The following is a 24821-nucleotide window of genomic DNA, read 5'->3' on the forward strand; positions in this document are numbered from 1 at the left end:
AATGCCATCAAAGTCAAAAAAATTAACGCGGTAAAATTAGATTTTATAATGGTCACATAGTCACATTTGACTTGAGTTTTTGACCCATATACTTATCATACTTATGTATATACTATATTATTTATCTATGTTTTTGACCAGTGCTTGGTACTTTGTTGATCTGAGCATCGTTTCTTCGTTTGGCATACCCACTGATACCACGGTTTTTTTTTCTATTAACCATCTATTAACATAGACCCCAATTTGTTTTGTCTGGGTAAGTTGAATTATGAAAGCATTCGCTTAATTTATTGAATAATTTTTGTCATTTTTATAGGCTTATTTTGCTACCTATTGACCTGTGCCTGGTGGTCTGCTGAGTATCGTCGTTATTTCGTTTTGCATATTACTGATACCATAATTAGGAAGTTTTTTTTTTATTAACCATGTATTAACATAGACCCCAATTTGTTTTATCTGGGTAAGTTGAATTATGAAAGCATTAGCATAATTTATTGAATTTTTTCATTTTTGATTACTTTTTATTTTCCTTTTTATATAGTGTTTGTGATAAAATTTGTATTGACTGGCTTGGATAACATAGTTTCAGATTCCGGGTCAAATATAAATCGATGGCGTCACGACAAAAAGGCATAAACGCCAAAATTTCTAAATTTGTGTTTTGGTATCAAAATAAAATACTTTTTACGTCCTATTGACTATTAAAAAGACGCAGCTGTAAAACCCCGATATTATGTTGTAGTCTCATATTTTTTTTTTAATTTCTCTGATATCTTTAATAACAAAGAAACTAGACGGTATTACTCTTTAATATGTTTTACTATGTTTCACATGTGTGATGTGACGCATGTCGTCAGTTGAAACACATATTAAAGAGTAATATCATCTAGTTTCTTTGTTATTAAAGATATTAGAGAAATTAAAAAAGTAAAATATTCACAAAATAAGAGACTACAACAAAATATCGAGGTATACTCACCTTTGTGCCTTTTTCTCCCTACAAGGTGTCTCAAACTTTTGTTTCGGTTAAAACACATGTTAAGTTACAAAACACTCTATTTTTTTTATTTCTAAAGATATCAGGGACATTCAAAAAACAAAATGTTCACAAAATATAAGACTACAATACGATTTTGATATATACTCCCATTTGTACCTCGTCCTCCCTACAGGGCGTCTCAAACTTAACATAAGAAAAACATTTCTTTTCTTCCACCCGGTATAAGTACAAAAAAAAGTTTGAGTAAACCTTTGCATAACTGTGTAAATACTAAAGAAAAGTCTAAAGTAACAAAAAAAAATTAGCGGAATCCGTTAATCTGTTCACGAAAAAATCTACTATAAAAATTCAGCAGAATTTTCTATATCCCTAACTTTTGACGAGCAGTTTATCTGTACTGTATTATACTTGTACTGCTAAAGCCACTTCAAATAAATACTATTTTGTAGATTTTTCTTATTTTATCTGTATTGTGTCACAACTCAAAAAAATATATATTTTAATATTAGATATCTATTGTAGACTTAATACACTATTTGGTAGAGCTTTAAAGATTTTTGTAACTCACTAAAATAGTTATTACTCTAATTTTAGTAGTTTTTGAATTAAACCCGGAAAAATTTTAGCACAAATTTTAAATGTCGTTTTCTCCATACTTTGCTTTTTTGACTTATGACACTCTTTGAACGGAGGTGCGATGTGTAGTTATAATTATTGAATGAAAATTTTATCTGGTTAAAACTTGTCATATCTGTTATTTTTTTACAGAATTTTAAAATGAAAGACAGCTACTATCCTCTGGCAATTTATAAGCCACCGAGGAGCCAGTGGAAGTATGACAAATTGTCTAAATTTATCAAAACAAAAGTAAACGCTAAGTTATATGTCTTTATTATTTTGAGGATCATTACTGAACGATACAGAAAAATGTTAGCCAAATCCTGTGACGCAGAAAAAAGTATCATTGAATTATTGGATTGGGTAAGTTATATTCATGTTTTATAAAGCATGAATTTTATAATAAATATGGGATTCATTTAATAACTGACTAAAGTAACGTCAATCTACATTTTTAATTTTATTTTTAACTACATGTTGACCATTGTCTGATGTCTGATCTAGATCAGACAATTTGAGCTCTTTATTTTTCCATGCAGTGTTACTATACAGGGTGATTGATTAGTAGGGTAAAGCTCAATAGCTCCGCTATAATGATAGATAGCAATAAAAGTTAAAAACAAAAATTTTAGCCACCTTTGAGCTTCACATTACAAAATTAGTTAGAATGTTACAGGGTGTTCGATAACACAGTAGCAGACCAAACTTATGTTTTTTTTTTTAATGGGACACCCTATTTTTTATTTTAAATTCGAAATCCTGTTAACTTCTTCATCACAAAAATATAAAGGTTTGTTATGTTATACAGGGTATTTACAAAGTTATAACCAATTGTATATGAAAATGGTAACAAGTTCAACTCCCTGTATAAATACAAATAAGCAAAACAACAATGGTTTATTAATGCCATATTTTTTAACGTATTGTCAAAATTTTCAAGAATGGTCGATATTGCTAATTTTCTTTATATTAAATACAGGGTGAGTTAAAACGCAAGTACATTATTTTCTCAGTAATTTTAAATGGAACACCCTGTATTTTATATCACTATTGAAAAGTACCATTACCGTACTTGAATTTTTAGATAACATTCCCTATGTCTAAATTTATTAGTTTTCGAGATATTTTCATTTTTCAATGGACCAGTAGCGTGGCCACCCAAATCACCATAATTTAATAAACTGGACTAATTTTTTTTGGGTTACGTTAATAATGAAGTTTATAAAGTACCTCCAACAATAAGGGATGGGATGAAAAATAGAATACAAAGTGTATTTCGATGTGTTAATGTACAAATGCTCCGTAGAGTAAGTAGCTCATTCAATGATTGTTTTTAGGCGTACCTACATAAATGTGTTAGGAGATAATTTTGAACACCTTATGTAATTAAATATTAAAAATATTTTATTAAAAGTAGCTTCTAATTTTTTCAAACATGTTTTTTTGCAAAATGTATTACTGATAAATTATGTTTCCTTCTTTATTTGTTACATTGTTACATTTACATACAAAAGTAGTGTTTAATTGTCTTCACAAAATATTGTATTTTGTGTTTGTGTGTTTTTTTGTAAAATTTATTACTAATTTTCTTTTGTTTATTTGTTGCATTTACATAAAAAGATAGTTTTTAATTGTTCCAAAAATGTTGCATGTAGTGGTTGTGTTTTTGTTTGTAAAATGTATTACTAATAAATTATTTTTATCTTTATTTGCTACAGTGTTACATTGATTACCGGATTGATAATCGGTAATCTTCAATTGTCAATTCAGTCATGGCTTACTTAAAATTTAGATAAATTTAAACACCTAAAATAATTTGCTCTGAAAAATGAAAAAATCTCGAAAACTAATAAATTTGGGCATAGGGAATGTTATATAAAAATTAAAGTATGTTAATGTTACTTTTCAATAATGATATAAAATACAGGGTGTTCCATTTAACATTACTGAGAAAATAATGTACTTGCGTTTTGACTCACCCTGTATTTGATATAAAGAAAATTAGCAATATCAATAATTCTTAAAAAATTTGACAATAAATAAAAAAAATGGCATTAATAAACCATTGCTGTTGTGCTTATTTTTATTTATACAGGGAGTTGAACTTGTTACGATTTTCATACAAAATTGGTTTTAACTTTGTAAATACCCTGTATAACATTACAAACCTTTATATTTTTGTGATGGAGAAGTTAACAGGATTTCGAATATAAAATAAAATATAGGGTGTTCCATTTAAAAAAACATAAGTTAGGTCTGCCACTGTGTTATCGAACACCCTGTAACATTCTAACTAATTTTGTAATGTGAAGCTCAAAGGTGGCTAAAATTTTTGTTATTAACTTTTATTGCTATCTATTACTATAGCGGAGCTATTGAGCTTTACCCTACTAATCAATCACCCTGTACTTACAGGAAATTACTCTAGTAAATTTTTCTGTATCACTCATGTGCTTGCAGGATTATTTTCAAGGAGGTGCATTATTTGCATCTACATATAGGTACTATTCACCAATATAAAATATAGAACTGTACTTGTATCTTCTTCTTCCTCAGATTTTCACTTTTCATGGGTCTTGTTGCTTACTCTTCTTCGTCACTCATTTCTGTTCATCATGTCTTCTTCAACTAAAATTTTCTTGATGAAGACCTCTGCCACACAGTCCTTTTATCTTCGATGTTCCTCTACTTCTTCCATCAACAGCTCTTTCCTCCGTCCCACATAGTTTTCAGTTCTACATCTAATGTGACCAAAACATTGCATTACAAACTATACATGTATTTGAATACCATCAGTGGCGGCTCGGTATTTTTTCAATAGGGGAGTCTATACCTAACTGTAAATTATCTAGACAAATTTGTACTAGTAAAAAAAATCCGCCAAAAAATCTAATTTAAGGTCCCATTTTTTTGACCATTTTTTATTTACATTTTATAATATTATCATAATTCATAATTATTTCATAATATCATATCATTTTAAAAATAGTTAGTATAATTGTAAAAGTGTATTACCAAAGTTTGTGTTGTTTATTTGTTAACAATTCTACCTCTGTAAGTAGATATGCATATCAAAATAAATACAGATTTGAAGTTTTGCAGTCCATACAGGTTGAAGGTTTACATTGTTTAAGATACTCAACTGAATTTTTTTAATTCTAAAAGCGGCTTACTCTGCGAATGCAAAAACACGGTAAATTACCGATATTTTGCTTTGCATTACAGATATCAAAAGTTTTTAAACAAGTTGTTCGAAATATAATTCTAATCCCACATACCAAATTTCATCACAAAATTCGCACTTTTAGTTTTTTCATTATTTGTAGTCAGGATCCTAAAATCCGCAGAGGAGGCTGCTGGTCGAAAAATCACACTTGCCCGATCTCCGGGCAGCGTGTGCGTTAAGGGATGTGCAGCTCTAAGGAGACCGGGTCTCCTTAAACCATCGTTAATCCATTAACCGCCAAGCAAAGAAATACTGCAATAATATGTAATATATTTGATTAACTAAAGTAAAATAAACTTAAACATTCGTAAAAAAATTGTTTTACACTTTGATAATGGCAGGTGTCACAACAACAAAATGGTTCGTTTTCGAACCTTTGGCGGAAATGAGATATAAAAATTGAAATACACAATTTATTTTTTGTGAAAAGTCTCAGAACATTTAGAGTATAAATGGACCTGGAAGTTTTGATAAACAAAAATAGTATGGTTAGAACATTGCCTACACCTTCTTCAGCTTCTTTCTCAAAAACGAAGTCGAACAGCCCTCTATCTTTTTTAGAAAATATTTTAGATATTTTCAGTTTACACTTTCCAATCCTGTATCTTGCACTGTGCCAGTTGCATAAATTCGACAAATCGACATATTGTCTACAAACACTACACAACCTCCCTTATGTAGCCCCCTCCCCCACCCTAGATTATAACAAAACTGAATACCAGAATACCCGTCTTTCTAAAGGTACGTATCCACTACGTTCGTAATATTGGTCCACCGAGGCACTGCCGCACGTTCGTTGGCGCACTGTTGCACGGTCCGGGAGCGCCAACCATCCACTATGTTCACAAGCCTCTTGCGCTCCCTGCAACTGCTCCCATCTACATGAATGCGCTCCTCTATATATAAACCGCCACCTATTGGACCGTTGAGGCGGAGCGCACACTGTTGCATGGTCCGAGAGCGCCAACCATCCACTATGTTCACGAACTTCTTGCGCTCCGCGCTCCCTGCAACTGCTCCAATCGATACGGTATGCGCTCCCTTAGATATAAACTGCCACAGATTGGAGCGCCGAGGCAGAGTGCGCACAATTGCACAGTCCGGGAGCGCCAAACGTGTCCACTATGTGGAGCAGTTGCAGGAGCTCGGAGCGCAAGCATAGTGGAGATGTGTTTTTACACATAATAAAGAAATATCCCAACAAATTACTGCCTGTGCATCACCTTGAACTTATTCCTGATCAGACAGGATTATATGTCGACTTCCGTCAATGGTTCGTTATCGAACCATTATTTTCAAACACGAGATTTGATGAATCAGAAAATGTTTTTTTTTGTATTTTTATAACAATTGGTGTACAAATAGGTTAAAAAAATAATGTTTTAATTTATTTGACCACAAAAGTGTTATGTCAATAAAATTACCACAGTAAAAATAAAGTTATGTCGAAGGATTGAAAATGTCGGACATTTAGAAAATATTTTTGTGATGAAAACATGAGTTTGGAAATTAAACAAAATTAAATTTAGTTACACTTATATCTTCTGGTTGCTTAAAAAATACAAAGATTTTAAAAAAATTAACGAATTGTCAAAAAAAAATTCTACAAAAAAATGGTGCATTTTCGCACCTTTGGCGCTAAATGGGTTAAACGCTGCTGGGCTAGGCGGAGCATTAGCAAGTGAGATTTTTCGGCCAGCAGCCTCCTCTGCGATTTTAGGATCCCGACTACAAATAATGAGAAAACTAAAAGTGCGAATTTTGGGCTGAAATTTGGTATGTGAGGTTAGAATATTATTTGGAACAACTTGTTCAAATAACTTTTTGCGATAATAACGCGAAGCAAAGTAAACAAAACAGTGTAGCGTGTGTAAAAAAATTATGGGGAGGCTAAGCCCCCCTTGCCTCCTCTGACCAGCCGCCACTGTATACCATGTGGATAAGAGAGTTCTGAGTAGGTATTAAATATTTTTTTAATGCATTATGCTTTCATTACCAAATATTACTTAATTTTGTAAGCATAGTAATGAAATAGGGGGAGGGGAAAGGGACTTTTAATGAAATACCAACCAAAGACATAAGAAACATAAACCCAAACTACATAAAAGATATAAATAATAACTTTATTTATTAAGTTCCCCTAATTTTCCTAACACTACTTATAGTTCTGTCGCCAGGGGGGGTACAACGGCCTTCTTAATTCAGATGGACTTACCCAAGTTTTTTTTATGTATTTTGACCCGTAGAACACGAATTTTTTGGGTAACAGTTGATCCGGATGTCGATAAGATTGTTATAAACAAAGAAGTTGAGGAATTACATAACAGCGATTTCTCGCAAAACAAAACATTTTTTTGCATTTTTTGGGTCATTCTAACCAAAAAATGTTCCTACAAGTTTTTTCGTAGGATGCATAGTTTTCGAGATAAACGCGGTTGAACTTTCAAAAAATGTAAAAATTGCAATTTTTGAACCCGAATAACGTTTGAATAAAAAATAAAATAGCAAGTCTGCTTACCGCCCTTAAAAGTTTAAGTCAAATTATATCTGTTTTGAATATTTGCATTGCTAAAAATTTATTTTTTGATTGTTAAAAAAAGCTATAAACACATACTGTTTCCCGTGCCTAATACATGCGTTTTAATGCATGCTACTTAGAAATAGCCCCGCTTGCACTTTTACCTCCTCTACGTACTCGTTCGATTTTAAATGAGAAATCATTGAAACATCACTCAAGCACTAGGTGTTTATAGCTTTGTTTTAACAATAAAATAATACATTTTTGGCAATACAAATAATTAAAACCGATATAATTTGACTTGAACTTTCAAATGCGGTAAGCAGAATTGCTATTTTATTTTTCAATCAAAAGTTTTTCGGGTTCAAAAATTCCAATTTTTCGATTTTTTGAAAGTTCAACCGCGTATATCTCGAAAACTATGCATCCTACGAAAAAATTTGTAGGAACATTTTTCGGTTAAAATGGACCAAAAAATACAAAAAAATGTTTTGTTTTGCGAGAAATCGCTGTTATGTGATTCCTCAACTTCTTGGTTTATAACAATCTTATCGACATCCGGATCAACTGTTACCCAAAAAATTCGTGTTCTACAGGTCAAAATACATAAAAAAAACTTGGGTAAGTCCATCTGAATACAGGAGGCCGTTGTACCCCCCCTGGCGACAGGACTATTACACAAGAGCCCGCGCAAACTGCAGACTTTTTAGTCGGCCGATAGTTTAGTCGGGTTGGGCTGTTAGTGCGCACACCGAACCAAACAGTCGGGTTGGTGAAGGGGCGCAGACTAGCAACAACTATCGGCCAACTATTCTTGAACGATTACTAGTTCGTATTTGACTGTTGAAGTGAGTGGGTGCATAATGAAAAAATTGTCCAGAAATGTGATTATTGCTCTCATACAACAGAGAAGGAAAATTAAGAAAAGATTCCGAGAGTATTGGGTGCATCCAATTTGCAAGATAGTATCTAATAATAAAACAAACATACAAATAAGCATACATTTGGGATATGTGCCGATATAAAGGGTTGGACAAATACAAATACCTAGGAACCTGAACTACAGAAACGATAGAAATAAGGACCAGGATAAGAATACCAAGGAATGTATTTGTAAAAATGAAAACAAATTCTCTGCAACAAAGACCTTAGATTCAAACTGAGAGTAAGAGCTTTGAGATGCTACGTGTTCTCGATACTGCAATATGGACTTGAATGCTGGACATTGAAGCAGGAACACGTAAATAAGCTACAGTCATTTGAAATGTGGTGTTACAGAAGGATACTTAGAATAGCATGGACACAGACGAAAAGGAACACGGAAGTATTGCGAGAAATGGGCAAAGAATGCGAATTAATAAACACAATAAAAATAAGAAAGTTACAATATCTGGGACACGTAATAAGGGGACAGCGATATGAAATGCTAAGATTGATAATACAGGGAGGTAAGAGGCTGAAGGAGTGTAGGAAGAAGGAGAGTGTCGTGGTTGAAGAATTTAAGGGACTGGTTTAAATGCAGTTCTATAGAACTTTTTAGAGCTCCGATTAGGAGACGGCACTTAAAGAAGAAGAAGGAGCCAACTTCAGTAGACCTACCGAAATTTCGGTATCCTGGAAACACTGCCCTCAACCTTCTATTCTTTTCTCTACGAAAATTTAAAAATGGGAATTTTGGCGTAGAATCGTGGAAATACCAAATTATAGATATTGGCAAAGCAAAAGACTCTACATTTTCTAAAGAAAGGCTATTTTCGTATCCATTGCCTGCCTCTTTGTTATTTCTATTTATATTGTTAACATACGTGACTTACAACAATGGAATGGATATTTGCATTTTTGTTTACATTACTGTAGTTCTCTTCTTCTCTGAAAGGACAACAAAAGGCTACCTTCTTTCTTTTTCTTTAAACATGACTGTATTCAAAAATTCAAACCGTCATTTACATTCCGAATCCGAAAATTGTATAGAGAATTCTCCAAATTGAACTGTCGGCCGACAAAACAATCGTCCTGTGTGCGCACGGCGTAGTTAGCCAATACTGATTAAACAGTCGGCCGACAGCTGGGCAACTTTTTAGTTTGAATGCAATCGGGAAGCCCATCAAACTTTTTTGTCGGCCGAGACTAAATCGGTGTAATGTGCGCATCTCTATACCTCTCTGTACTGATTAAGAAGCCGACTAAACTATCGGCCGATAAAAAGTCTGCAGTCTGCGCGGGTCCCTATATTAGTGTGTTTATTGGGTAGAATTTGTCTGTTTATGATTTAAAAGGCTACAGTAGCGCGTCATCAAAACGGAACACGCGTTCCAAGATGGCGGCTTTAATTTTGAATATTTTTTCGAGATGTTTGGCACACATATTCGTACGTTAAAGAATGGCGGTAGAGAGCCCAATTTGAGAAATATGTTTTTCTATGGATGCTATACAATGTGCAACTTCTCTCACTACTTACATACATTCAAAACGCACAATTTCTCAGGGTGTGAGAAAAGTCGGCCATTGCAGTGAGAAATATTTTTTCTCACGGGTTCCATACGTAGAATCGCGGTTTTCATGGTAACATGCACAATACAAACACAAATATATTTGTCAAATAAAATGTGTCAAATCAAAACTTACGAGGAATTTTACCTTTCAAAACTGTTCAAATATAACTGGTAACTATAATTTTAAATAAATAATAGTATATTATTCAACGAGCATGTAATGATGGCTATTACTCATGATGATGAAGTTTGCGACACGAGCCGTAGGCGAGTGTCGTAATTCATCAGAGTGAGTAATAGAATTGGTTGCCTACTATTACTAAATTCTTATTTATTGTAAAAATACTACTGGAAATAGTCAATATAAGTTCTATTCGTTTCCGAAAAATTATAAGCTTAAATTTGTACCTACTGTCAGTGAATCTAATAAATCTGTTGTCGGTGGACATATTTGATATATAGTTATAATGTATATTTACATTTAACTAGGTATATATTATAATACAGTAGAACCTCGATTATCCGTCAGGGCACCGGACCAAGAGTATGACGGATAATCGAAAAGACGGTTAACATAACATTAAAAAAAATGAAAATTCATCGTACAACTCTCAAATTTCATTTGTATGGTTTGTTTGACAATATAAGAGGGATTTGTGTTCGTAAAATCGAATCAATTTAAAATATTCTGAAATCTTTGTTTGTTTTACTGTTGCTTCACATTTTGCGACGGCTGAATTTCTTAATCGGCATAAGATCATGCAATATACTTTATTGGCTTCTTCTTGTTGAGAATTCCACTCGATGAATTATTGCATATGTGATGCAGCTTCTCTAGATTATTTACGCAAACCTTTGTCATTTACAATAGGTTCATCAACATAGCTACAGTCAAATTCCAAGTCTTTATCAGCTTCTGAATCTGTGTGGTCCGCCTTTGTTGCCATTTCAACGATTTCTTTATCTGTCAGCAATGGATAGCCGTTTGAGTCCTCATCACAAATCAAATAAACTTTTTTTTTATTTTTTTCCATTAAAGTTTTTGCTTATGTAGTCAATAAAACTTCTGTATGTACCCTGACGGTTAACAGAGGTGACGGTTAATGAAGAGACGGATAATCGAGGTTCCACTGTATAATAATATAATTATACATAATATGTTATAACATATTTAACACAATATAACTTGAAAAACAAACACAATATTAGTTATAAATTCCAATTAACATAATCAAAAGGCGCTAATGTCACTGTCACCAAATTAAATGATAAACGTCAAAATTTTTAGTAAACAATATATAAACGTAAAAAATATACTGACATTGTTACAGTTAAAATTCCTTTAAAAATTTTTCGAAGTTAATTATTGGTATAAATTACAATAATTATTGTATTAAATAAACAAGTTTAAGTAATTTTATTTGCAGTTTATATACGATTAATATTAAAAGTGGCATGCGCTACTTGAATCTAACTTCAGCCCGTGAGTAATGACCCGTGAGTAACTTCAGCCCGTGAGTAATGAATTATTACTCACGGGTACAGTAATGGGTGCTATTATCTATGAAAAAATAGCGAATAATGAGCATGTTATTAAACGGTCGTAGAAAAAAGTACATATATAAATATTAAGAATATGAAATACCTACATATGTATATAATATGTATTTTATTTCAATTTTGGCATATAATCTACATAATAGCACCTAAATTATTTAATTTTGAAGATTGAACTCTTGACAAAAACACATCCATAGAAAAAGTACAGTGTACAACACGTGAGAAAACGACATATTTCTCTCTTGTTGTACAATATACTATAGTATGTGGAAATTAATATATAATTAAATACAATATTAAAAAAACGAGTCTGTACCGCCATTAAGAACGAAATAATAAACTTTCTTCAAATAAACTTTTTTATCCCATGCCTAGATTTTGTGTCACATTGGAACTACTAAAATTTTTTATCTCTAACAAGAAATCGAACATATTATAACTAATAACTGATTAGGCAACATAGAGAAATAGTCACTGTCATTTTGACAAACCTGCGTCAGATTTCTAAGTGTAATAACACGATTTTCTGATCTGTCCTGTTATCAGTATCGATATCTCTTCAGTGCAGTAGTATATTATTTTAAATTCGTTAGTGTTGATCCATAGGGAAGTAGTGTTTATTTATAATTGATTTATTATGTGTTTGTGTAATAGAACTAAGTTGTTGGACTATTTGAAAAAATAGGTTATTGTTAATTGTGAGTTTTACTTATTCGCGGTGTGCAAGTACTCGGAAGGGATACGCGAAACGATCGTGCACAAATAGCGGAGAAAAATTGCAACTTTCTTAAATAATTCATATTGTCAATTGAAATTGTCAAATTGACGTACATTTCATACCTATTGTCATTTAAGAAGAAAAATTATATATTACTCCACAATATTGATATGATATGCAATTATTATATAAAGGTAAATTTAATTAATTGTATTTTGCTTGGAGTACTGCATTTTAATAACTAATTTTATTTACTACATACAATTGTTTACGTTTTAATAACATAACCTAAATCTTATTTTCTCTTCTTAATATTTTTTTTGGACTATGGCCTTGACAATTATCCAGTAACCAGGACCATATGATTGGCCAATATAATTAAAAGTGCGAATAAAAGTGCAGAGCGAAGAAACCAGGTGTCGCTTTTCCGAACTTGCACGGTCCCAATAGGTAAGTATATTTTTTTACGTATATTTCAAAGTCTAATGCGAGTATATAACGTTTTAGGAGGAATTTTAGTTTAGAAATATCATCAATAGTTTAAAATTTAGATTTTAAATAACAAATAGATAAATAAAGAAACTAAAATACACGCTTTTATTAAAATTTTAACCTGTTTTGGTTTATTTTTACAAATATTTATTTAATTATAATAAAATTGTTTTCTATTACTTCCATTTAGCGCGCCTATGAGTATAATATCACGATATTCAGGCCTTCATCTTAGTTATGTCACATAATGTCGACGCACTGTTGCCAAAGTTTCGCAAAACTTTCGAAAAAAGGTATGCTACTATATCCCGAAGTAATATTGATGACGCGCTAATGTTGGCTCTTAAGCTTCATGTCAGCTAATATAATATATTAGCTGTATTAGTATTAACTAACTCTTTTATGTGGTGTCGAGGCATGGACCTTAATATACAAGTGCATAAAAAACATTGAATGTTTTAAGAAATATCGTGCTACTATTGTCTATTGCGAATATCATGGACTGTGGTCAGATAGAAAAAGAAATAAAGAGATACCTACTTCAGCGGTTGAACAAAGACTGAAAATAAAGAAAATTAAAAGAAGAAAGCTTGAGTGTTTGGGTCATATGACGAAGAAAATATTGGGTTTGTTCCAACACAACGAGAACCGTCATGTAACGATCAGGTTACTATAAAATAATACGTTCCATGCGTTCTGTGTCCATATTTCGTGCGTTGCATGGGTTATTTTGTTTACTGCGCAGGACGGTGATCGTTACATGGACGGTATCTCGTTGTGTTGGAACAAACCTATAGTGACTGCTGGTTTTTATCATGCAAATCAAAATAGAGAGAAATACAAAACACTATAAGCTACATAAAAACACATCTATCTACACAGCCGAGGCAATAGCAATTCTAAAAGCACTAGAATATGTACAACAGGAAGAGGAACAGAATGCCATTATCTTCTCCGATTCACTTTCAGTTCTTAAAATTTTAAAATCCAACTCAAACACAACAAATGATATTATCTTTAACATTCAAACAATTATTAAAAAATTACAAGATCAAAATAAATTTATAAAATTCTTCTGGGTTAAAGCACACGTAGGAATAACAAACAATGAAATTGCAGATAAAATTGCCAAAGAAAGCATAGAAATGGGGGAACAGATAAATTGCCAATTAACTACGGATGAACAAATAAACATATCAAAACATAAAATGATGAGAAAATGGTCCTACTTGTGGCAAGAATACACCTTTACAAATCCAACACGTTACACCAGACTAGAAACCAAATTGAGGAAAAACCTTGGTACAATAAGTTCGATTACGATCGCAAAAGCATAACCACTATTAGTAGAATGAAGTTTGGTCATGCATGTTATCCAGCACACTTACATAAAATCAAAATACTTGAGAGTGATCTTTGTGAAGTTTGTAATAAAATCGGTGACCTGGACCACATCTTTTTTAATTGCGAAAAATATAGGGCTCAATCCAATGAGCTGTTCAGAAAACTTCTACAATTGAACATTGAAAGCCCATATAACATAATGTATCTTCTTGCTTTAAACAGAAAATAAATTTACGATTGTTTGTTATATTTCGTCAGAATAACAAAAATACAAATTTAATAATACCTTTTGCTGCCACCTTATGTCTTTCCTTAATGTATATGTACCTTATCTATCCGAGGCCTACCTTTGATCGTTTATAAAATGCCCTGATCGGCCCCTGGGCGAGAAGAGTGTAATCCTTGTGTCAAATCCTTGCACTCTCTTTTACAAAATTTGTGTCTGGCTGTGTGGGTGTTACCTTAAAGCCAAAAAAAATAGAGAGAAAAGGAGTGTAGTCTGCAGAATAATATCCTAGCTATGGAACTTGAATGAATAGGGTAGATGTAGTTTAAGAGAACATATGGGAAGAGAATGTAATAAAGTTAAACCGTTAAATTAGCCATTACAGTGGTGCCGGCAGCAAGGTGCAAGGGGGTGCAATTGCACTCCCCTGTCCGAAAAAAAAAGTACCTACATAGAAGATATTGCAACATGTGGAATTTGCAACTACCTACTTACGTGAAATAAAAATGAAAAGTAAGTACTTAAATATTTTTCCTAATTATTACAAAATAAAGCAATAGGTACTTAGAATTACATATTAAATATTCCAAAGTAAAAATGAAAAGGATCGGATAGCTCAGATCGATCGCTGTCGATCGGATAGCTCAGTGTGACGAGCGGCTGACCGCACTTCACATCGCCGTGAGGAATGCAAATTCAAGCTCCAGCCAGGTCATCGGAAAAACAAAGGCTAACGCGTCAGTATAAAATTCTAATATGAATCTGACGCTTAGACTGGAAAATGCGGGCGTCTGATCGGCCTATGAGGGAGCGTACGGCAAGAGATAAGGGCTGGCGGCTCGGTGATACTCCCCCATAGATCCCTACCGGAAGGCCGTTGTCGCCTAAAACACCGGTGTATATACAGTGTGTCTGCGTAACTTGGAACCATATGGGAAACTTTTTTAATATCAATTTTACGAAAAAAAGTTATTCTTTATAAAATGCTCTGCATAGTCTAAAACCTAAGACGCAATCATCAGTTATCAAATTTTATCAACGGTATACGAGGTATGTCAAAAAATATGAATTTCGCTCAAGAGTAAAGTGACTTTATATGTCACAATATCGAAAATTGTCATTGAGAAAAAGTTGTTTGTAATTAAAAATTATGTTATAATCTGCATTTGCACTCTTCTAATTAAAAAAAAAAATTGAAAATTTTCCTCAAATCACGGACACCCAACATCATTTTTATTTATGATAGCTCCGTTATTATTAATTTTACGAAAAAAGTGATTCTTTATAAAAAGTCTTGCATAGTCTAGTAACCAAGATAAAATTATAAGATACTAAATTTTGTCAATTTTGTACGAGGTATGTCAAAAAATATGAATTTCGCTGAAGAGTAAAGTACCTTTATTTTTCACAATATTGAAATTTGTTATTATAAAAAGTTGTTCAGAATTAAAAACTATGTTTCAATATGCAATGGCATCCTTCTAGTTGAAATATTGTGAACTATTAAGGTATTATATAAAGGTATTTTACTTTTGAGCGAAATTCATATTTTTGACATACCTCGTATAGAATTAAAAAAAAATGATATTTTATGATTGCATCTTAGTTTTTTGACTATTCAAACATTTTTATAAAGAATAACTTTTTTTTTCGAAAAATTAATAATAACGGAGTTATCTTAAATAAAAATAATGTTGGGTATCCGTAATTTGAGGAAAATTTTCAAAAAAAATTTTTTTAATTATAAGAGTGCAAATGCATATTATAACATAATTTTTAATTACAAACAACTTTACTTCATAACAATTTTCGATATTGTGAAATATAAAGGCACTTTACTCTTGAGCGAAATTAATATTTTTGGACATACCTTGTATATTATCGATAAAATTGGATACTTGCTGATTGTATCTTAGGTTTTAGACTATGCAGAGCACTTTATAAAGAATAACTTTTTTTCGTAAAATCGATATTAAAAAAGTTTTCCATATGGTTCCAAGTTACACAAACACATTGTATAATAAAATTGAAAAAGAAATCCCCCTCCCAAAGTCCAAGATTAAAGAAAAAATTATTGAAACATAATATTAATAATGTTATTATAACATTATTATGTTTCAACAATTTTTTCTCGCTCCAATAACCCCCACTTACCTTTCGTGTTATTGTCCCGTGCCTGCCAGGAAATATTCAAAAATAAATAAAATAAAAGTTCAACTTTGACACCCTGTATTCCGTTTATTATCAACTTTCATACTAAGGTAAGTTAGCTTAAATCGACCTATTTTAACCTCAGGAATCTAAGGTTAAGCTATGGCCTATTCGTTACTTTACCAAACACCCAGTATAATATTTGATTATTACAGTGTAACCTACCTAATTATACAGATCGGGCCAATGAAAACAGCCCACCTCGATTTTTGGCTGTATTTATTAAGCCTCTCTCAAATGACTCGTGTACTTCGCAAGTACAGAATTATTCGCCTACTTGTAGTCCAGAAAGCTACTGCGCATCCGCTAGGAAAAATATTCCGATTCGGATTTTTTGCACAATCTTACTCAAAAATGACCCCTTTTAACAAATTTGCATGTTGCCAGGGCCAGGACCAAAAGTGGGTCAAAAATTTTTTAAACGTTTTTTTTTTGTTTTTTTCCCAAAATTATTTTTTTTGCATGGAGCAAAGTTTTTTTAGGTTTTTTGGATCATTCCAAACAGAAAAGGTCTTTAATGACATTTCTCTAAAGTTAATAGTTTTTGACATATAAGCGATTAAAAATTGAAAAATTGCGAAATTGGCCATTTTAACCCTCAAAAACTTATGTGAAAAACTTAAAATTTGAATGTTGCCAAGATAGGTAGATATTCTTTAAACATCGATTGATGAAATCCCGAAGAGTTTTTTGCAATACAATATTCAAAACTGCTTTGTTTTTTAATTGCTAATCAAGCGTGCGCGACACTATTTTCCACCGACAGTATGGTGCAAATGGAATGAATAAATTCGTTAGACTTTAGGGAAAAATCCCGAAACAGGTCGATTTTTATTTTTAAGTTATGATATTGTCGCGTATATGGTATACTAGTGACGTCATCCATCTGGGCGTGATGACGTAATCGATGATTTTTTTAAATAAGAATGGGGTCGTGTGCTAGCTCATTTGAAAGGTTCTTCGATTCTCTATTCAGTAAAATAAACATTTATATAATTATTTATACAGGGTGTCCTTCTACTTCTTTTTTTTACAAATAATTTGATTTAATAAAAAATTTTTGGACACCCTGTATAAATAATTATGTAAATGTTTACATTACTGAATAGAGAATTGAAGAACCGTTCAAATGAGCTATTAAAAGTTTTTTCCTTAAAGTCGCCGGTTTACGAAATAACGAATTTATTCCTTTCATTTGCACCATACTGTATACACATGAAACGGTGGAAAATAGTGTCGCGCACGCGAGATTATAAATTAAAAAACAAAGGAGTTTTGAATACTGTATTGCAAAAAACTCTTCGGGATTACATCAATCGATGTTTAAAGAATATCTACCTACCTTAGCAACATTCAAATTTTAAGTTTTTCACATAGTTTTTGAAGGTTACAAATGGCCAATTTCGCAATTTTTCAATTTTTAGTCGCTTATATGTCAAAAACTATCAACTTTAGAGAAAAGTCACTAAAGACCTTTTCTGTTTGGAATGATCCAAAAAACCTAAAAAACTTTGTTCCATACAAAAAAAAAAATTTTAGGAAAAAAACAAAAAAAAAACGTTTAAAAAACGTTTCAGTGCCGGATTTAGGGTACTTGCGGCCCTAGGCTAAATTACCCCGAGCGGCCCCCGATAACTTCACGATTATGTAATTAAAGCATAAAGCACATAATATTAATACATAACGTTTATTTTAATTTTGCTTTTTAAAATTGGTACAACATACAAACCATAACATAAATGAATAGAAATGTTGTACTCACTAATTAAATAATCTTTGTTTACAAATTTGGCTAAAACCCCAAATCAGCTCTAACAAAGATTTCTATATTTATGGAAAATATTTCATTCAAAAAGTTAGCAAACGGCAGTTATTTATAAAATTATTAATATTGCTAAAATTATTATAATATTATACTTAAATTAGTATTGCAGTTAAGGGCATAGGCGCAAAATGTCGTCTGTCAAAATGTTCAATGTGTTTTAAATGTATTAATTTTTTCGAATCCTGAGAAAACTAGTAAGTCAGTATTTTTGAAATATTTAAATGCAGAATGAAAGATTGAAAGAATGAAAAAATGAAAGATTGTTAAAAAAGTTTCTTTTGAATGAGATATTTGAAATTAAAAGTCCCACTAAATGTTCTCTTTTTTTCACCTATGTAACTTGTTAAAATAAACATTATAGAAGTTTCAGGGACTTTTGACCCTCGGTAATAACGTAATCTTTCATTCTGCGTTTAAATTTTTCAAAAATACTTATTAGTTTTCTCAGGATTCGAAAAAAATGAATACATTTAAATCACATTGAACATTTTGACAGGCGAGATTTTGCGCCTATGCCTTTAATTGTTAAAATTAAATAGAATTTATTTCATCCGTGGGAAAAGTAGATACAGGTACAACAAAAGACTAAAAAAACCGAGTTGAGAAGACGTGATAAGTAAAAAAACAAGCAAAATAATATGAACTGTAAACAGTAATAGGCTACGGTACTAAAAAATAAAAATATCAAGAATACCACAAATAAACTTTTAGATCGTTAAATTGTCACATTATTCTCTGAAAAACGTCAATGTAATGTTCTTAATTTGGATAAAGCTGGATTAGTGATTAATGATTAGCATTGACACTCACTCCACTCAATACTCATAATAAATCTCATATCTAAACTCTAAACACTCACTTTTCTACTTTTTTTGGCTGCAAAATCTTTGATCAAACCGTTAAAGTCTAAGGCTTGAAAAAGCTTAGCATTTGAAACAAAACTAACCAAACTAGACAATCTAGAATCTTCGTCAGTTTTTGATTCGTTTCAACACGCCGAATGATCTTTCTCCAAATGCATTAGATGTCATCATGCATAGTAGAATGCGCAAAGCCGTGTCCATATTCGGACACGGATTTTTTTTACAATTTTTTTTTACCAAAAAAGTTTTTTTACAAAACGCTGCGGCCCCCTTTGGTTTGCGGCCCTAGGCCGCGGCCTAGGCGGCCTAGTGGTATGACAAATTAATCAGTGGTGTGATTACTAATAAATAGACCAGGACATTTAGGAAAAAATAAATCGATATTGAAATACAGCACGTAGAAAGTTACAACTTTTTTCATTGTGTTCAGGATGACACCAGTAAAAAAGTCAACAATAGAAAAATTGCTGGAAATGCATAGTTGCATTTTAAAGTGCATAAACATGTCAAAATAAGTGTATTAGAGCCAGATTTTGTTACTCGGGGGTTTTTGGGTCGCTGAGGACGAATACGCCATCAGAACTGAAAATCGGGGGACGTGGTGTCTAGGTTCACTGCTAAGGCACGTCATCTAGAGTTTATAGGGGTTTCGGCACTAAATTTATGCAAACAGATTACTCGGGAGTTTTTGGGGTAGCTGAGCAAAAATACGCCATCAAAACCGACCCCCCGTTTGCACCTGATGCCCAAAAACCCTCCAAACTCCTGAAAATAACATGCCTTAGAATTGTGTACCAGGTGGTCGGGGGGTCGGTTCTAAAGGAGTATTCGTATTCAGCGACCCCAAAAACCGCCTACTTAATCTATTCATGCAGTCAGTGACATGCATTCAGTGCCGAAAACCTTAAAAATCCCAGAAGATGACGTGCCTTAGAAGTGAAGACGGGCAAAAGGTGCTCCGGGGGTCGGTTCTGATGTGAGTATTCGCGTTCAGCAGCTACCAAACCCCCGTATAATCCGTTTGCATTCTAAGATGACGTGACCTAGCAGTGACCCTGGGCACCAGGTGCTCCGGGGGTAGGTTCTGATAGCGTAGTCATGTTCAGCGACCTCAAAAACCCCGCCAGTAACAAAACTTGGTCCTTAATATGCTTATTTTGACATGTTTATGCACTTTTTAATGCATGTTAAGAACTTTAAAAAGCAATTATTAATTAGGCCTTTCCACCCATTTTTCTATTGTAGACTTTTTTCCTGACATCATCCTGAACACAATGCAAAACTAGCAAGTATCTAGGTGGTGTATATAAAAATCGATTTATTCCGGTGTTTTTAATGCTAAATACACTGGTCTAAATGAATAGTCGCAAAAAATGCCAATTATTTATACATTTCCTTTGACCGCTTTTGCAAGTATAGACAAGTATGTACTTCGCAAGTGTGCGAATAATCGTGATCCCTTTGACTCGGGTCATTTACCGACAACAGTTGGAAGACGAACAAGTGGCAACGAGTGACAAATAATTGTGCGAGTAACCAACTCAGACGACATAGCAAGTATGCGCAAGTGACGATTATTCGCCAAGTAAAGGAGTCGTTTGAGTCCGGCTTTAGATTTTAACGAAATGACAACAGGTGCGGGAGCACGCCAAATAGAATTCTATTTGAGTGACGTTACGTTGCCTAGCAACCGTCGATTCTCCCATTATGAAATTCTATTTTGCGACGTCAGAAAAATAGAATTCTATTTGGCATTGGCGTGTTCTAGGCCGGTCGATTTTTTTATCTAAGCGCTTATTCACAATGGACGTAAAACATAATTTACGCATAATGTATCCGTAATTCATAAAGTTGAACATGTAGAAATCAAATGTAAGTATTCACAGTGGGTAAACGTAAAATTTATGGATATGGTTGGTTGTCTTACGTTTAAACGTAAGGATTACATTTGAGATTGTTTCAACTTTATGTTCGAATTACGTGAATTTTAAGGACAAATGTAGTATTTTTTTGTATTTTAATGTTGGTGATCAGTTAAGTTTGACAATAGGGCTTTTCATTCACAGTCATTTGTTTCGAGCTTCTGTCATGTGTCACATAATATTAATATATCTATGTCGTACGTTATTGGTATTACCAATGATAGAAACCGAAGACGTATGACGTAGATATATTAATATTATGTGACACATGACAGAAGCTCGAAACAAATGACAATCGATGAAAAGCCCTATTCAGACAGGTGGATTCTGTCAGTTTACTTATGGTTTGTTTTTGTTTACCCCATTACTCTAATCTATGTTTATCTCGCGCTTTGCTAATAAATTAAATTGATAAATTAAATGAAATTTAGAACGTGGATATTGAACTTTTAATTCAGCTTGTGCGTTCAAAGCCCTACTTATACAGGGTTTTAGTAAATAAGTATGAAACATTTTAAGGGCTAATAATTCTACATGAAAAATTAATGCCGCAAATGCTTAGTTTTGGAGATACGGGGTGTTGAAATTTTTATTTCAAACTGCCAATTTATTTATTTCTCTAAGACCAGTTGAGCTATGAAAATGAAATTTGGTGAGTTTTAGAAGGTAGTTATTACCAATTTTATGACATACAATTAAGAATTTTGTATTCATCATTGGCGCGCCTACGGGCAATGGTTTGAATTATTTTAAAGAAAAAAATAATTCGCCACTGAGATATTTCGAATTAGAAATTATTTTTAAATTCCACGTCTAATTTATGATAAAAAACCTTTCTTGTCTTTTTTTCATATGATGCACCGTTTTTATGCAGAAAAATAAAACATCTTGGCGCATATTTTTCATTTCTTAATACATCATCAATAACTATCCAATATAATAATACTAAACTAGAACAATAACAGAAAATATTACTAGTACCATTTCAACTAGGTGCAAAGCTGCAAGAAATGTTTAAAATGATCTCCTTTACAGGTAACAGAATTTTATATTCAACATTGGCGCGCGTACGGGTAATGATCTGAATTTTTTGAAGAAAAAAATAGTACGCCACTGAGATATGTCAAACTAAAAATCATTTTTGAATTTCTCGTTCAATTGACGACAAAAAATCTTTCTCGCCTTTTTTTCATATGCGGCGCCGTTTTTATGCAAAAAAATTAAACATCTTAACGTTTACAAAGTATTTAAACTAAGTTTCTATGCATATGGAAACTACCTCAAATACTTGGTAAGCGTTAAGATGTTTTATTTTTTTGTATAAAAACGGCGGCTCGTATGAAAAAAAGGAAAGAAAGATTTTTTGTCGTAAATTCGAACGAGGAATTCAAAAATGATTTTTAGTTTGACATATCTCAGTGGCGTACTATTTTTTTCTTCAAAAAATTCAGGCCATTACCCGTACGCGCGCCAATGATGAATATAAAATTCTTCTGTTACCTGTAAAGGTAAACATTTCTTGCAGCTTTGCACCTAGTTGAAATCTTATTAGTAATATTTTCTGTTATTGTTTAGTTTAGTATTATTATATTGGATAGTTCTTGATGATGTATTAAGAAATGAAAAATACGCGCCAAGATGTTTTATTTTTCTGCATAAAAACGGTGCATCATATGAAAAAAAGGCAAGACAGATTTTTTAACATAAATTAGACGTGGAATTTAAAAATAATTTTTAATTCGAAATATCTCAGTGGCGTACTATTTTTTTCTTTAAAAAAAATCAGACCATTGCCCGTAGGCGCGCCAATGATGAATACAAAATTCTAAATTGTATGTCAAAAAATTTGTAATAACTACCTCCTAAAACTCACCAAATTTCATTTTCATAGCTCAACTGGTCTTAGAGCAATAAATAATTTGGCAGTTTAAAATAAAAATTTCGAGACATCTTGGGTTTTAAAGCACCCTATGTAACGCACAGCTGGCACAGCTGAATGTGGCTGCATTTTTATGTTTGTGCATCACAGTGTTGCCATGCTGTTTTCTATATATTTCTTTCATAATTTCAATCAATGTTAAATATACCTACAAGAATAATAGAATAATAACATTTACTTCTCCGTCATTATACTAGGTATAATGATAAATGAGGTGTCAAAGTAAAGCTTATAATCCAAGGATAGTACTAAAGGTAAGAAATTAGACCTAGGTTGTCTGTCCGTCTGTCTGTCTGACCGCGAATATAACTCCTCCGTTACTATACCAGGTAGAATGACAAATGAGGTGTCAAATGAAAGCTTATAATCCAAGGATGGTACTGAAGGTGAGAAATTTGACATAGGTTGTCTGTCCGTCCGACCGCGAATATAACTCCTCCGTTACTATACCAGGTAGAATGACAAATGAGGTGTCAAATGAAAGCTTATAATACAAGGATGGTACTAAAGGTGAGAAATTTGACATAGGCTGTCTGTCCGCCTGTCCGTCCAACCACGAATATAACTCATCCGTCACTATAGCAGGTAGAATGACAAATGAGGTGTCAAATGAAAGCTTATAATACAAGGATCGTAGTAAAGGTGAGAAATTTGACATAGGCTGTCTGTCCGCCTGTCCGTCCAACCACGAATATAACTCATCCGTCACTATAGCAGGTAGAATGACAAATGAGGTGTCAAATGAAAGCTTATAATACAAGGATCGTACTAAAGATGAGAAATTTGACATAGGCTGTCTGTCCGCCTGTCCGTCCGACCGCGAGTATAACTCATCCGTCACTATACCAGGTAGAATGACAAATGAGGTGTCAACTGAAAGTTTATAATCCAAGGATAGTAGTAAAGGTGAGAAATTAGACCTAGGTTGTCTGTCCGTCTGTCTGTCTGTCCGCGAATATAACTCCTCCGTCACTATACCAGGTCGGACGGACAGGCGGACAGACAGCCTATGTCAAACTTCTCATCTTTAGTACCATCATTGGATTATAAGCTTTCATTTGACACCTCATTTGTCATTCTACCTGGTACAGTGACGAAGGAATCATATACGCGGTCGGACAGACAGACGGACAGACAGCCTAGGTTAAATTTCTCACCTTTAGTACCATCCTTGGATAAGCTTTCATTTGACACCTCATTTGTCATTCTACCTGGTATAATGACGAAGGAGTTGAGTTTGCAAACAGACAGACAAGACGGACGGACGGACAGACGGACGTGGACAATTCAATGTTTTCACATTTTTTCAAAATTGGTGAAAACAACAACATAATAAACTTTACTTAATTGGTGTTTCAAAATTACTTACTTTTAACACATTAGGTACACAATATTACAAGGTTTCTAGCAAGTTAAACGTCACAGTGATTTAAAATAATCAAGTAAAAACCTATATATACATAACATATTAGAACATACCTAAAATACACAAAAATGATACATTTCACACACAAATATAATATCAAAAAAATTGTAACGTGATAGTATGAAAAAATAGAGGATACGGCAACGGTGTTACATGTGACGGTCGGCCCGGGTCGAATTCAATGCCAATATCTACACAGATATATTAGGGTGCTTTAAAATCCAAGATGTCCAAATTTCGACACCCCGTATCTCCGAAACTAAGCATTTGCGGACATATGGTTATAGAGCAAACTGACATTAATTTTTCATGTAGAATTAGCCCTTAAAATTTTTCATACTTATTTACTAACACCCTGTATAGTAAGGGTGATAAACATTTTAAAAATGTATATAAAAATCCTTGTAGATATAAGTAAAAAACCACTCTGCATCATACAAC

The 24821-nt window shown here is 32.8% G+C and overlaps 1 protein-coding gene across 1 annotated transcript in view; it reads left to right on the plus strand.

The window, feature by feature from the left end:
- The window catches only part of LOC114344298 (uncharacterized), a 51191-nt gene continuing 26370 nt past the window's right edge, over positions 1–24821 (plus strand). Inside the window, exons 1-3 of the mRNA XM_050653408.1 lie at positions 1–256; positions 317–460; positions 1769–1981. Coding sequence (XP_050509365.1) covers positions 1778–1981 — 204 coding nt within the window. The 5' untranslated portion in view covers positions 1–256; positions 317–460; positions 1769–1777. The remainder of the gene's footprint in view (positions 257–316; positions 461–1768; positions 1982–24821) is intronic.

Source organism: Diabrotica virgifera, chromosome 6 (genome assembly GCF_917563875.1).
Source record: "Diabrotica virgifera virgifera chromosome 6, PGI_DIABVI_V3a".
In the NCBI taxonomy this organism is placed as follows: Eukaryota; Metazoa; Arthropoda; class Insecta; order Coleoptera; family Chrysomelidae; genus Diabrotica; species Diabrotica virgifera.